This window comes from Miscanthus floridulus, chromosome 19 (assembly GCF_019320115.1).
Source record: "Miscanthus floridulus cultivar M001 chromosome 19, ASM1932011v1, whole genome shotgun sequence".
Classification (NCBI taxonomy): domain Eukaryota; kingdom Viridiplantae; phylum Streptophyta; class Magnoliopsida; order Poales; family Poaceae; genus Miscanthus; species Miscanthus floridulus.
In genome coordinates, this window is record NC_089598.1 from 113,179,156 (window position 1) to 113,194,740 (window position 15,585).

A 15,585-nucleotide genomic window follows, 5' to 3' on the forward strand; every position below is an offset into this window, starting at 1 on the left:
CTTCTGCCCAATAGTTGGCTGGAGTCTTGTACTCATCCAACATTGCTCTTGCGGCTTCTATGAGCTTTCGGTTCTTTCTCTCCACAACACCATTTTGTTGTGGAGTGTATGGAACCAAAAACTCATGCTTGATTCCTTCTTCATCAAGAAACTCTTCAATGTTTGTGTTATTGAACTCTGTCCCATTGTCACTTCTAACTCTCTTGATTTTGACATCAAACTCATTTTGGGCTCTTCTTGCAAACTTCTTGAAGATACCTTAGACTTTACTCTTTTCACGTAAAAAGAATACCTAAGTGAAACGAGAATAATCATTAACAATTACGAAACCATATTTGTTACCACCAATGCTCATATAAGCGATGGGTCCAAATATGTCCATGTGAAGCAACTCCAATGGCCTTTCGGTTGTCACAACATTCTTGACGGGATATTTAGCTCCAACTTATTTTCTCGCTTGGCATGCGCCATAAATCCTATCTTTCTCAAAAGAAACATTTGTTAGTTCAAGAATGTGTTCACCTTTTTAAAGTTTGGTCAAGTTCCTCATCCCAACATGGGCAAGTCGTCTATGCCATAACCAACCCATGCTAGATTTTACCATTAAACAAGTCTCGAGATTTACTCTACTTGATGTGAAATCAACTAGATAGAGTTTCCCTTTTAAATGACCTGTAAATGCAATAGAGGAATCCTTCCTTCTATAGACTTGCATACCCTTATCCGTAAAGAGACAATTGTAACCCATCTCACAAAGTTGTGAGACGGACAACAAATTGTATCTCAATGAATTCACAAGTAAAACATTTGAAATGAAATTATCATTTGATATAGCAATTTTACCCAAATTGAGGACTTCTCCTTTTCCATTGTCACCAAACACAATATTCCCACTTTGATTATGACTTGGTTGGAATGACGTGAACATGTCCTTCTCTTCGGTCATATGATTGGTGCATCCACTATCCAACACCCAACTTATTCCATTAGAGAAATATTCCTACAAAGATAAATCAAGCTTTTGTTTTAGGTAGCCAAAAAGATTTGGGTCATAGGGGGTTAGTCACATAAAACTTGGGCACCCAAACACTCATCATAATTTCCTTCCTCTTTTGGGCATCAACATACTTGACCACAATCTTGCCATCCTTGCCCCAACAACATATATAGTCACTAGCATAGCACCGTGGAAGTGGTGCTTGTGGCTTGGGGGCCTTGGATTGCTTCATCTTGATTGTCTTGTCACTTGTAGGTTGGATCTTTGGAATGTAGACCTTATTGTTGGCCTTGCATATAAGCTCATCAAGAGCAACGTCCTTGTTGAACTTTACACAAGGCACACCATTGATCATGTTCCTTCCATTGGTATTTCCATCATACCTATTATAGCCAATGCCTTCCTTGATTGATGGGTGCCTTGATGACTTGTATATAATCTTGTTGGATTGCTCTTGACACTTGCACCCATTCTTCAAGATCATCTTCAACCTATGAATCTCCTTGTCTTTCTTCTCTAACTCAACAAGGTTAGTTGTATATGCATTCACATCAATTTTATAGCGTCTTTTACAACCATTACTAGTGGAGATATTAGAGTCTTCGGTTGCCTTAGGAGAAGTTGAAGTGCTAGCCCAAAGAGTACTATAGTTTAGCTCAAAATTTTAGTATTTTCTTCCACTCTTATGAGGCTTTCTTGAGCTATACTCTTCTCATTCTTGAGGCTAGCTACTTGATCATTAATCGATGAATGTTCCTTAGTCAATTTCTCAATTGAGTCATTGTCTAAAGACAATTCTACGGTTAACTTCTCAACCTTCATCTTTTCCTCAGCGATAGATGCTTCAAGTGCAAGTTTTTTCTCTCTCTCTCTTGAGTGATTATATCTCCTTACATCTCTAAGCATCTATCCTTCTTCTCTAATTTCTTCATTAGCATTTTTATTTTAGTGAAGGCCTTTTTACTAAATTTCTTTATCATGGTTGCCTCAATTTCTTCTATGTTCTCATCACAACTATCATGCTCATCACTAGAGGGATCGGGTGTAACATGTACCTTCTCCCATTTTGCCATGAGGCAAGTTGGAGTATAGTAGTCGTTGTCGATAAGGTTTGAGAAGAGCTTCGATGGTTTACATAGGTTGGGGAAGAGTTTTGGTGGTGAAGTTGAGTTGGGAAAGATCATGGTCGGTCAAGAAGAGTGATGGATGACGATGTTTGTGGCACCCTTCTTCTTCTTCTCATCATCACTTAAGTCACTATCATTTGACTCCCATTCTTCCCTAAGATAAGCTTCACTTCTTTTCTTGCCTTTGTTCTTTTTGTCTTCATCCTTGTCATGCTTTTGCTTCTTCTTCTCATTAGGACAATCGGCTATGAAGTGACCGATTTGACCACATTCATAGCAAAACCTTTTTTGTACCTTATATTTCCATCACCATAGGTCTTGCGGTTGCTCTTCTTCTTCATAAACTTTCTAAGATTTCTAATCACAAATGCAACCTCCGTATCGGAATCTTCTTCTCCACTTGAGGAATCATCCTTCACTTTCTTCTTCTTCTCTTGACTTAAACCTTGACCTTCATGTTGTCGAGTTGCTTTAAGGGCTGCACTCTTGTTGTATCCCATTGCATTAGGATTTAGATTGTGAGCATTGATTGCATCTTCATCTAGACATTCATGATGCTTGAGTTTTGAAAGAACTTCTTAGGGTGTCATCTCATCATAATCGGGCCTTTCCATGATCACGGATGCTAGCATGTTGTTCTTGGCTCTATAGGTTCTCAACATCTTTCTAGCAACCTTGTTGTCATCCCATTTGGTACTTCCAAGAGCTCTTATGCGGTTGACCAATGCCATAAGCCTATCAAACATGGATTGTGTTGTTTCATTTTGCAAGAACATAAATCTTTCCAATTCACCATGAAGTAACTCAATGTTGCCTTTTCTCACACTTCTATCTCCTTCAAATGACACTTTCAAAGTATCCCAAATTTGTTTTGCACTCTCCATTCCATTCACTTTTCTAAACTCATCCAAAGCTAGGCTTGACACAAGCAATGCTATGGCTTGTGTATTTTGATGGAGATTGTGCACTTCTTCCAGAGTTATCTCTCTATCTTTATCGGTAGGAATCATCACACCAACATCCACAACTTCCTAAAGTCTTGCGGCAATGAGATGCATCTTCATCTTGTAAGACCAATCGGTGTATCTTGTTCCTTCAAAGTGAGGTGGCTTCCAATGTTGACGAAAGGAGTATGTAGAGGTGAACCTTTAATGAGTTGTCCATAGTCAAAGCTCATGTTTGAATATATTCCCTTTCTATGAGTATGCTCACCGGCTCCAATATCACTAGAGGCATCTTTATTTGCTTCATTCTTATCACTTGTTGTATCATTCTTGCCACTTATTGCATAATCAACCTTCTTGCTCAATTCTTCCTTCATCTTGCTCATCTCATCTTGCATCTTCATTTTATCTTGGAAGAACTTGACTTGAGCAGCCATCAACTCTTTAGCTATTTTCTTGGCCATCTCGATGGCAATGGCTTGCATCTTGTCGTACTCCAATATTGTTTCTTCTTACACGGTGAAGTGCTAAAAGAAGACCTTGCTCTGATACCAATTGAAAGGATCTAACAATGCCTAGAGGGGGTGAATAGGCGTATCTAAAAAATAACTGTAAATGCTAAGTTTAAATTTATCAGTCAATGTCAGAAGTCCCGATAGTTTAGGTCGGAACTCCCAACGTCGTCAGAAGTTCCAGCACAAATGTCAGAAGTCTCAACGCCTATGTGAACTACAAAAGCAGTGCCAAATTTAACTTTACGGATAAATAATCTTACAACCCCACTTTCTAGTGGTTTGTTGAGGATGTTGGGTCACTCCCTTGACGCCGTTATGCCACCAAACCGTAGATCGAGTCCAAACCCTAAAATGAAGTTCAAGAGAGAGAGACAAACAAATACAAGTAATCTCTAGCAATCACAACAACAAGCACATAGGACACAGGGATTTATCTTGAGGTTTGGCAACCCCACAAAGGAGCTCCTACATCCTCGTTGTTGAGGTGACCACAAAGGTCGAAGTCTCTTTCACCTCCTTGCCTCTTAAAGCCACCACAAAGGTCACTTAAGCTTTCCACTAAGAAATCAAGGGTAATACAAACTTCCCAAGGCTCTTCCACAAGATTGAAGGTCTTGGCCAATGCCTAGCTGGCTAGGGGCAAAGCCCCAAAAGTAATAGACGCAAATCCAACCGGCTTGATGAAGAAATCAAGTGCTCAAGCTTGCCAAATTGATTCTCTCACTTAATCCACTCTCCTTTCACTCAAAACCCTAGGAAAATCGAAGATTGGAGCAAAGGAGGGAGGAGAGGGGTGCCTTTGTTGCTTGGGAGCTGTTGAGCACGAAGGTTGGTGAGCTGTGAATGAGTCCGTAACGGTTAGAAGTAAAGAGAGGGCTATTTATACTCATAGTAGAAATCTAACCGTTGAGATCTACGTCGAAAGTTCTAACACAGATCTTGGGACTTCCGACCTTAACAGAAAACACTGTTCACATAGGGTCAGAAGTCCACATGAGCAAGACAATGTCGGAACTCCCGACAAACGTCGGGACTCCCACCGTACGTCGGCACTTCCGACGAGCGCAGACAGCCAACCAGCAAAGCCCCAGGTGTGAGGACTCCCAACATGGGTCGGGACTTCCAACAGGCGCAAACAGTCGGCCAACAAAACCCTAGGTGTCAGGACTTCCGACTTGGGTCGGGACTTTCGACTGTCAGGAGTTTCGACTCACGTCGGGACTTTCGACGGCCACAGTCACCGCGCAGGCTAAGTGACTAAGCGTCAGGACTTTCAGCATAAGTCATGACTTCTGACAGTCAAGAGTTCCGACTTACATCGGAACTTCCAACCCCAACAGTCACTGAAAAATATTCTACGTGCTCGTGGAGTGCTAGAGTGTCTCTCTTTTGATTTTATTTTTATGCTTAAGCACTCTATCTTCCTCAAACCAACTAAGTTTGCATCACTCTTTATACTGCGGTGGATCCTAAACTCAAAAACAAAAATAAAACCTTTGGAGAGCTCTTTGAGTTCGTCTGCCTTTACAAATTCAAGAATTGATGGATACCATTTTATTTTTATCAACTCTTTGAATCTTTCAAGGGACTAATAGCTGCGACATATCTCATTAAGATCACATTAGTCCCTAATTTGGATGTCATCAATGCACCAAAACCCACATAGGGGGCAAATGCAATTTCAATTAAGTCTATATATTTCTCGTCTAAAGTAGAGTTCCTTTTCTCTTATAGCGGACCATTTACATAACATAGATGTATTATATTCATCGGGAATCTTAATTTTTCTCATAATATTGAATATGACTATCTAAAATTTCCATTATAAATAAAATATTTGACTGAGGCTGTATTGACAAACTTTTTAAACTTGACAATATAAGTAAATCCCTCAAATTCAAAATCTAATAACCAGGCTCCGATACCACTATTGCACGATTAACGCTAAACTGAGATGGATTACTCAAGCTCAAAATTCAAACTTAAAATTCTCGAGTTACTATTCATAGCACTATTCAAATTCAGTGGTTACTATTCAAATTCGAAATATGAACAGTGCGTGAGCACTCACCCAGGAGTGCTTAGGCACCCAAACTCTTTTGCAACTATTTGGAGAACTAGGCAAATATGGTGGGTGGATGGTGGATGCAGGATGCGTGAGTGATTAGTGAATATGCGGATTAATATTTCTCAGAATCTTTTGCAGGCGGGTGAGACCAATGTTTCAGCCGGTCGTGCGACAATGCTTGTGTCAGTCCTACTCGGTACTCACCGTATGCATTGTTGGCTTGCTTCAGAACCAGGCTAACCCGGTCTCCTCCCTCGCTATCCCCAACCACGTACACATAGGACTCAGGCTCTATTATCTCCCCAGGTAGTTCCACCTGAAGGGAACACTTCTCTGTGTCCACTGGATTCTCTACAAATGCCGCTACCTGAGCTAACACAAGAACAACACACGCAGATGTTTCTCTTCTAGGGTCCCTAGCATAGAGACATCGCCCCATATAAACGAGCTTAAAGGAACGCAGGGATTAAAACAGGAAAGCTTAATTCATTTCTATAGAGCAAGCTTACATACGGCTTCCCCTTTCGAAAAACTCAAAGCACTTAGCATAAACCTTAGGGATTACCTTACAAGCGTAGGATGATCACGGGGACTTCCTTTATTCTAATTTACAGATAGTGGTGGAGTAATACAACGGTAGTGGAGTATTACTATTCGTGGTGGATGATTCTCAGAGTTCTTCTGAGATCACGTCTTCATGGTGTGTATGTGGGAAAGTGGAGCGGTGGTGGAGTGGAGTCTTCAGTGAGAGTGCGGTGTCGAATGTCGTCTTGAATGCCCGTGTTCAATGCATGCGCCTGGCTTCTCCTCTTATAGAGCAGGAAGAGCCTTCTGGAGCGCCATTCGTGCTTTATCTTCTGGAGTGCCTTCGAGGCGAAGTCTTCAATTATTTTGTCTTACTGTTGCCTTGATAGTTGGATGGAGTTGCGTTCCTCAATAATTGTCCTGGCTATAGTAGAGTGATTGTATATTCTTTTTGCGCTGTCCATCGCGCACGGTCTTGTCCTTCTGGATATTCTTTGATATGGTCTTCTACGCCCAAATGATTGATGTTGCAAACATCAAATCAAGGATTCTGGCATGTTGTATTATCTTTCCCCGGTCGAATTGTTGATAATACCTTATCAACATAGGGAATATATTTCTTGTATGTAACATATATATTTTAATTTTCATAATATTGAAATCTAATATTCTGGTCGTTGGCCATGACCACGGATATCCAACACCTCATCATCATTTTCATCATCATCAAATATCTGCATATTCATTTTTGACTCATAATCTTTCTTAATATTTTCATGCACATAAGAAACTATGAATTTGTTTGCCAATTTATGCTTGGTGCTTGCAACCATACATAGTACTCCTCCGTCCGGAGAAGAATGCAACTACGGGTTACGTGCCAGCAAAAGTGATTCATGTTTAACTAAATTTTTAGTGAATACTATTTACATTTATGCCTCTAAAATAATTTATTATGATAATACATTTCGTAATTAATTTAACGATATTTATTTGATATCATAAATATTGATATTTTTTTATTTATAATTGATCAAACTTAGAACACTAAACTATAACTTCGTGCTAGAATTTTTTTTTTTTTTTTTTGACGGAGGGAGCACAATACTAAATTGACAAGGACGAGAGATGAGAGCTCCAGTTAGTGCAGCGGTACCAGCTTGGTACGTACGATGACTGATTGGGTGTGCCAATTACTGCAGCTGCGATCGCCATTTTTACGCGACGGGTCCTCACGGTCGAGGACAAGCCAACCACCACCCTGCGAACCTGCCTCTGGCCGACCGCACTTTCCAATGATGCGCGCACGGAGGCAGATCGCAGCAGGCACTTCTGCGAGGGGACGAGCCCAACTGTAAATTAAAAGGGCGTAGCTGTACTGTACCACCCCACCCGGGCGGCGGGCGCTCATTGAATTGGGCATGCATATGGATGATTGGCGGATTACGGCTGTGGCTTAAATGATTATATGATCGTAGATTATTATTATTGGCTGGTTCGATATGAGAAAAATATTGGTTTGGTTAGAAATTTACGATCGTTTACTATTAAGCGAACTGATTGATTGATGGATTGGTTGCCCTCGTGGGCTGTGGATGCATGGATTGGATGCCGACCAGCTCCGTCTCCGTCTTGCAGCCTGTTCGCTTGCTCGTAAACGATCGTAAATTTCCAGCCGGGAACAGTGTTTTTCTCTCACACCAAACCAGCCAACAGTAAATAATCCACGATACGATATGGCCTCCCGAACAGGCTGTTGATTGATGAATTGGTTGCCCTCGTGGGCTGTGGATGCATGGATTGGATGCCGACCAGCTCCGTCTCCGTCTCCTGTTCGGCAGTGTCAGTGTAGTGTAGTGGCGTCGTCCCATGGACATGGGTGTGTACTGACGGCAGCTGTGGATGAACAAGAGTCTTCCCGGCTTAACTGCTCCCTTCAACATAACATCGTCGATCTTCGGCTCAACTGCTTCTTCCTTTGCCATCACACCATCTCCTGTCCTTGCCCCCGCAGTGCACGGTAGTACTTTTGCACAAAGGTTTCAGTATTCACGCATCTGCATGAATGTAGTACTAGAATGCAATTACGCAAGCAGAGGGATTGGGTTAAGTTCAGCGGGTTTAGTTTACCACAATCTCGCATATGCACTAAACCAACACCACACGGTTAGTTTAGAGACAGCTAACAACAGAGAGCGTGGGGGCAGATTGTTAGAGTGACCGATGATGATGCATCATGGATCAGCTTGCCCAGCTAATACGGCCGGGCTCTCCGTGCTCCGGCTGGAAGTCTGGAACCTCCATGGCCGCCATAAATGAGGTCGCCAAGCGCGTAGGTGGGGGAGTTTATTAGCGGCGTACTGGCAGCAGCGAGGGTGGTTATGCCAGTGCCACCACCCGCCACACACTTCACCGACAGCGCACCCCACAAGAAACAAGCCCAACCCACGATGACAGCCAGGGCCCTAACCACCCACAACCAGGAATAAAAACGGATCAGATGCGAACGGATATCACTGACATTACATTTGTTTTTATATTCCTGTTTAGATACGGATAATATCAACTATGTTTGATAGAATGCTATTGAGTATTTGTATCATAAATATGCGATTTGAGTATTCAGATATAAATATGGTATCGGATGTTGAATATTCAGACTTACATATACGGACAAATCTGAACCTCTCTAAACGAATTCAGCCTCGGTCAGAAAATATTCGTACCGTTTTCATCCCTACTTCTCTCCCTACTAGCTAGGCCCATTCCTCTATCTAGCTTAATCCTTCTCTGTAGTTAGTCGTATCATCATCTGTTACATACATGCTTCTGAGTTCTGACCTCCTGTAAGTATATTACTGCTACCGACCCCACCAACGGCAGCCGCCACGGATTACGCTCCTGGCCATATAATGATATAATAGTAATCCCAATTCTGCGCGTGCTGGGGGTGGTCACAGGAGTCCCCTAATAGCACTGACACAAGTGTTCCTGTAATGTACTCTGAAAATCCCTGGCAGAGTACAACGGAGCGTTCGACTGATCGAAAAACCGTTTGGGTTAATTTGTATGGCTGGTTTTTTTTAAGAGAGAAAAATACTGTACTACTGCTCCACACCGTAGCATGCAGCGCTGCATTGCAGGCCCAGCCGTGCCACGCAACAACAGAGGCCAGATACGATGGAACGCAAGGCAAAAGTACTCCAGTTAGATTATCTCCACAACCACGACTCAAAATACAAGATTATTCGATCTTTATGTAGCGCTACATATAAAAAGTTCAATACATATTTTTGTCTTGTCTAACAACAATACCCAAAAGATAACCCTTTCTACAAATAGATCTTCAGGAGAGAGGATACTTAGATTTATATTATGTCTCTCCTAACACCTAAAATGGATCTTTTTCTATTAGAGGTTATAGGTATTATGTTGGAGATATATTTTAAATTTGGGTTCGACACCTGTTGGAGGACAGCCTTACTGACACCCAAATCTTACTCCGTTTGCCTCTCTCCCCTTCGCGCACACGCACGCATGCAGAGGCACACGCACGCACAACACAGCTGGGGCCGTGTGTGCGCGCGCGCGAGTGCATCATCGCTCTATCTATCTAACCGCATTAACGCGGCCCCGTGGACGCAAGTACAGTGCCGGGGTAGCTCACCGGAACGGAAGGGAAGCGGGCCGGGGCGGGGCGGGGCAGGGCAGGGCATCTACCACTACACATACACACCACTCCTGATCCGGAGGCACTCACACTCACACACGCACACTCACTGCTGCTCAGTGAGTCAGTGCTCGTCCAGTTCCCACCGCTCTGCAGCCTGCCTCCTCTGTCCTTCCTTCCCCTGGCAGAGAATCTGCAGTGCTTGCCGGCCGGCCGGCCCGGCCCTGCGCAGAGGGGGATCAGGCAGCATGGTGCAATCAAAGAAGTTCCGCGGCGTCAGGCAGCGCCACTGGGGCTCCTGGGTCTCCGAGATCAGGCACCCGCTGCTGTAAGAACTACTGACCCCAGCCTCTCTTCTTCCCTCAGCTACTAGCCACACTGTCTGCTCTCACTGTCTAGCTTGAAAGATACATTTCGCCTAGTAGACGTAGATGGCTTGTTCTTTCTCTTTCGCCATGTGTTTTGATGGGTGTGAAATGCATGCGTGTGCGTGTGCTTGAATGCAGTAAGAGGAGGGTGTGGCTGGGCACCTTCGAGACGGCAGAGGAGGCGGCGCGGGCGTACGACGAGGCCGCCGTCCTCATGAGCGGCCGCAACGCCAAGACCAACTTCCCCGTCCCAAAGCGCGCCACCGGGGAGCTCGCCCCGGTGCCGGCCGCGCGGGACGCGCGTGGCGGCAGCGGCTCGTCCTGCGCGGCGCCGGGCGGCAGCAACACCACCAACCTGTCGCAGATCCTCAGCGCCAAGCTCCGCAAGTGCTGCAAGACGCCGTCGCCGTCGCTCACCTGCCTCCGCCTCGACCCGGAGAAGTCCCACATTGGCGTCTGGCAGAAGCGCGCGGGCGCGCGCGCCGACTCCAGCTGGGTCATGACCGTCGAGCTCAACAAGGACGAGCCGGCCGCGGTGGCGCCGGCGTTCTCCGGCGAGGAGCCGGCGCCAAGCGACGGAGGCGCGGCGGCTACCACGCCCACGTCCACGTCGTCCACGGTCACGACATGCTCGCCTCCACCTGCGGCGATGATGGACGACGAGGAGAGGATTGCGCTGCAGATGATCGAGGAGCTGCTGGGCAGCTCGCAGTACTCATCACATGGGATGCTCCAGGGTGCAGCAGGCAGCCTCGTCATCTGAAGACCGAAGGAAATTGCATGGTTGAACAAGCTAGCAGCATGATCAGGTCACTGTCCCAGATCAGATCAAGTGTTTGGTAGTAGAGTGTGGTTGGTGCAGCACAAGCAGTTAAGATTGCATCATATATAGGTACCTCTATTACTACATCAAGCTTAGGATAAACCATACAGTAAGATTAATCACTACCGTGTGAAGCTCTGTATTTATTAAAGGCTTACTTGTATGTATAAGCATGCAGCCCCAGTCATGATAGTCACACTGTCACTGGTGAAACCCCTTTGTTATGTATCAATATATAATATCAGGCTATATATATATCAATATATCAATATCAGATTATCAGCGGTGTCACCTTCTAATAAAAGGGAATAGGTGCCTTGCGATTGTGGCCTTTCTTCCGCTTTCATACTGATACTGATGAGGGTTCCCATCAAAAGAACATCTGGAATATGAGATGAAGTTGATATTTGTGAAGAAAAAGGATAAATTTATTGGCTAGCTTCACAATCATTTCAAAGCACAGAGCATCAGCCTACCTACTTAGCTAGTAACTCCACAGGACTAAGAAAAACAACATGTATGGTTCGTCCTAGGAAAATACACTTATCTTTGAGCAGTTATGCGAAGGACAGGCCTAGTGTAGTGGTGAGAGCTATCTCACTGAGTCATCAGGTCACGGGTTCGAAGCAGCCTCTCTGTAGATTTTGCAGGAGAGGCTTACCTCGGTTTTTTTCTTTCCCAGACCCCACTCATGTGGAAGCCTCCGGCACGGAGTCTACCCTTTGAGTAGTTATGCCATGTACCTTTTCCTGCAAGATAGTCAAAACAAAAGAGAAACAAGCAAATGGCACAAAACTTTCCTGTATCATCACAGTTACATTAATCAATTCGATGCAAAATGTTTACTGAGTGCATGAGCATCAATAATGAGAAATTTTTGGCAATTCTGTTGCTCCAGTGAAGGAACAGACTAATAAATTTTTGGAATTTTTTGTGAATCTCACTTTCACGTAAATATGTGTTAAATGGGATGAGGACATCATCACAGAATCATTAAAACACTGCTCATGATTTGCATAAGCACAACAGTACTGCTAATTAATAATAAGCAGCCAAGTTAGCATACAACTAACACAAGCAATAATGACCAGCGGAACCAATGTCTGCAGGCAAAAAAAATCCCTGATCGCAGGCTTGGGGGGGGGGGGGGGGGGGGGGGGGGGTTGTTAATTGATGATTAAATGCAATGTCTATACAATTAACAGAAAGCCATCAACTTAACTGTGACAGCGCACCAGACTACATATGATTGGCCCTGTTTGGATACTCTAGCACAGCTAGAGGTTAGAGTTAGTTTCTAGCTCAGGACTAGCCCTGAACTAACTCTAGCCTAAGAGATGTTTGGATACAAGGGTTAAAATGATAATAAATGTGCTTTCCAAATCATTGGTGCAGGTGAAAGTAGAGAGAAAACAGTGGACCCCACCTCAAATAGCCCCAACTAGCCCAAATAATCACCTCTTTGGGGGGATAGTTTTTTAGGGTGGGCTAGTTGCAAATAACCCACTCTAGCCCTCCTGTTTGGCTACTTTAGGGCTAGTTGAGCTCCAACTAGCCCAAACTAGCTCTAACCCATGGATCAAACAGGACCATTGTTTCCATTGTTCATCCACAAAAGTAGCTATAGCCAACGGTGAGTACACAGTAAAAGCAGATATCAATTCAAGTAAGCTTCAGCTGTCATGTCTTTGAACTGTGACATTCATCCGGTTCGCTTGGCTTATAAGGCGTATTTTTTCAGCCAACGAATAATATTTTTTCCTCACAATAAATCAGCTAACAGTACTTTTAGTCATGACTTATTAGCCAAATAAACATGCCAATTAATCCAGCACTAGCAACAAAAAAAAATCTACAGCATTTCCCTACTAGTTTCCTTCGAAAAATCCTGAACACCACATCATACGTAAAATCTCACATGGTAGCTATTACAGGACTGCAGAAAGCAAGAGTGAAGTGGATGAAAAAAAAAACAGAAACGCTATACGTCAACCGCATGATTTACTTGCCACTGTCAACCGAATTTTCCAGCGTTGGATCTTGACTCTGGCCCGAGAGCTGCCGCTCGATCTATCGGATGCCTGCAGCGTCACGCCGCCCCAGCCCTTCGAGCGTTGGATCTGATCGATCGCGTTTCTCATCTCTGGGTGGACTCGCAGATGCCACGGTACGTGAGCAACCCGGGGTACGGCCCGCGCGCCGGCCTCCCCGCTGTGACCTCGTCGGCGATGATGATGAAGCAACTACAGCAACTCATGTCGACGCAGCAGAAGCAGCCACAGATGTGGCAGTACCATGTCTCGGAGTACCAGCCAAGGCCGGACGCTACGCCTTCCTCGGTGACGGCGTCGGTGGCGACAACGTGGCATGGAATTTCGATTTTTTGTGAAGATTTTGTTTTTTTTTAAATTTGTGAATAATTTGGCATATATTTCTCTGTGTCTGGAATCCATAGAAATAATTTGTAATTTTTTTTGAAAATTTTAGTATATATTTGTGTTATTCCGAACTTACATCACTCATTCTAATAAATCACAGTGAAGACATCATTATAAATATAGTAATAAGATAATGTAAATATAGTTAGAAGATTGTGTAAGTGTATGGAAAAAATTTAGTTGACAGTAGAGACCAAAATAACTAAATGTCACGTAGACAGATAAAAAAAAACATGGTCCCCCATATTCTCTCTTCCCTATTTGATAACACACAAATAGGAGCAATGAAGTACGAATCGTCTCCACAGTTTGGCTGTTCGTTTGGCTGTGGTTTATTGTAAACGATCGTAAATTTCCAATCGGAACAATATTTTTCTCTCATACAAATCAACCGGCAGTACTTCTTCACGAACCAGCAACGATACGAACCAGCCAACCGAACAGGCTGCCTTCTATAGGTCGGTAAAACGTGTAGTCAATGCAGATGGGTCGAGTCAGTTAGTTGGTCAGCCATAAAGTACGATCATGCCAGCCAAAAAAAAAAGGATCGGAAGAGCACAACAACAGGAGGATATTAGCTGCCATTGTCACATACAGTAGACTGAGAGGTCTAGGACGTTGATGAAAACAACAGTCGGTCACCATTTATAGTACACAAAGAGATAACATAGCATCTGATTAAGACCGTGTTAAGTTCAGTGATGGTTACCACCAAAAGCGATGGCTATGTAGCAAACTCCTTAATTAGGGCTTATTTGGATCCACCAACTAAATTTTAGCGGACTCAATTTAGCTGTTGAGGATCCAAACGGTCCAGCTAAAAGACCAGCTAAAGTTTAGCTGAGTCTAGTTGTTTTAACCCAGCTAAACTCAGCTAAAGTTTAGCTTAGTCTATTAGCCAGAGGTTCCAAATGTTGGTCCGATTGGATCTCAGATTCAGATCTGGAACTAACAGAGGACAGCTTGGCCCTTGGCCGCTTGGATTGAATGGAAAAATACAATGGCCTATTTTACAATGACACTCCCTTGCCCTTTATAGGCAAAGGGAACTCCCACTTGCTACAACATATTCAAACCACTAAAGTGAATACTGAGCATATTCCTAACACAAGGCTTGAAAGCCAAGAAAAGTAAAAGCACTAGGCTTATCTATCAATCTCCCTCTAAGCCTTGTGCCGAGCATTGGAGGTGATTTGCTGTAGTCCAATCCTCTCCCTCATCTCTTGGAACTTAGACTTCTCCAGCGACTTGGTGAGAATGTCAGCCAGCTGATCGGTAGTGGCAATGTGGCTGGCCTTGATGCTTCTGTCCTCCAAACAATCTCTGATGAAGTGGTGCTTGATGCGGATGTGCTTGCTTCTTTCATGTAAGACAGGGTTCTTAGCCAGAGCTAGAGCAGACTTGCTGTCCACCTTCAGCTCAACCATATCCACCTTCCTACCAAGGAGCTCTGCCAGCATCCTTGACAGCCATAGCACCTGTGTTGCGGCAGTGACGATGGCGATGTACTCCGCTTAACAGCTTGAGAGGGCCACCACCTTCTGCTTGAGGGACTGCCAGCTGACAAAGCAATCACCGAGAAAGAACACCGTCCTGGTTGTGCTCTTGTTGGTATCCACATCGCCGACGAGGTTGCTGTCGTAGTAGCTGATGAACCACGCCGTGTCGGGGGCCCTTCCATAGTGAAGACCATAGTCGAGAGTGCCCATCACATAGCGTAGGATTCACTTGATGGCCTACAGATGCTCCATTGTTGGCCGCTCCATGAACCGGATCATGTACTCGACGACAAACGTGATGTCCGACCGGGTATGGACTAGGTAGCGCAAGCTCCTGATCAGCCACCAATAATGGGTTGGATCAACCTCCTCCGCCATGCTCTCCCGACTCAGCTTGAGCTTCTCCTTCATCGAGGTGTGGGCTAGATTGCAGCCTGTCATACTGCCGAGCTCGAGGATGCGCTTGGTGTAGTGGGTTTGGCGAAGGGCGATCTCGGTGGCGTCCTGGCGCACTTCGACGCTGAGGTAGAAGCAGAGGAGGCCGTGGTCGCTCATGTGGAATGCTTTCTTCATCTATGCCTTGAACAGCTCCACCTTCTGCTCTTTAGCCC

At 44.4% G+C, this 15,585-nt stretch overlaps 3 protein-coding genes across 4 annotated transcripts; 1 reads left to right on the forward strand and 2 right to left on the reverse strand.

Moving 5' to 3' along the window:
- Positions 1 to 2,187: 2,187 nt before the first annotated feature.
- On the reverse strand, positions 2,188 to 3,532 carry LOC136526641 (uncharacterized). Its single transcript, XM_066519243.1, has 2 exons — positions 3,337 to 3,532; positions 2,188 to 2,369 (listed from the first exon to the last, which is right to left on the reverse strand). The coding sequence occupies exons 1-2, from the start codon at positions 3,530 to 3,532 to the stop codon at positions 2,188 to 2,190; spliced, it is 378 nt and encodes a 125-aa protein (XP_066375340.1).
- A 6,404-nt stretch (positions 3,533 to 9,936) lies between these two features.
- LOC136529081 (ethylene-responsive transcription factor WIN1-like) lies at positions 9,937 to 11,287 on the forward strand. Of its 2 annotated transcripts, XR_010777201.1 has the most exons (3): positions 9,937 to 10,174; positions 10,353 to 11,066; positions 11,107 to 11,287. XR_010777201.1 is itself a non-coding variant. In XM_066522130.1 (2 exons), exons 1-2 carry the CDS (start codon positions 10,095 to 10,097, stop codon positions 10,975 to 10,977), a joined length of 705 nt encoding a protein of 234 aa, XP_066378227.1. In that variant the 5' UTR covers positions 9,937 to 10,094; the 3' UTR covers positions 10,978 to 11,287. The 2 variants fall into 2 exon arrangements, 1 of the variants encoding a protein (XP_066378227.1); XM_066522130.1 differs by having other exon boundaries at positions 10,353 to 11,287.
- Positions 11,288 to 14,989: 3,702 nt separating this feature from the next.
- Positions 14,990 to 15,547, reverse strand: LOC136526642 (uncharacterized mitochondrial protein AtMg00810-like). Its single transcript, XM_066519244.1, has 2 exons — positions 15,216 to 15,547; positions 14,990 to 15,149 (listed from the first exon to the last, which is right to left on the reverse strand). The coding sequence occupies exons 1-2, from the start codon at positions 15,545 to 15,547 to the stop codon at positions 14,990 to 14,992; spliced, it is 492 nt and encodes a 163-aa protein (XP_066375341.1).
- Positions 15,548 to 15,585: the final 38 nt, after the last annotated feature.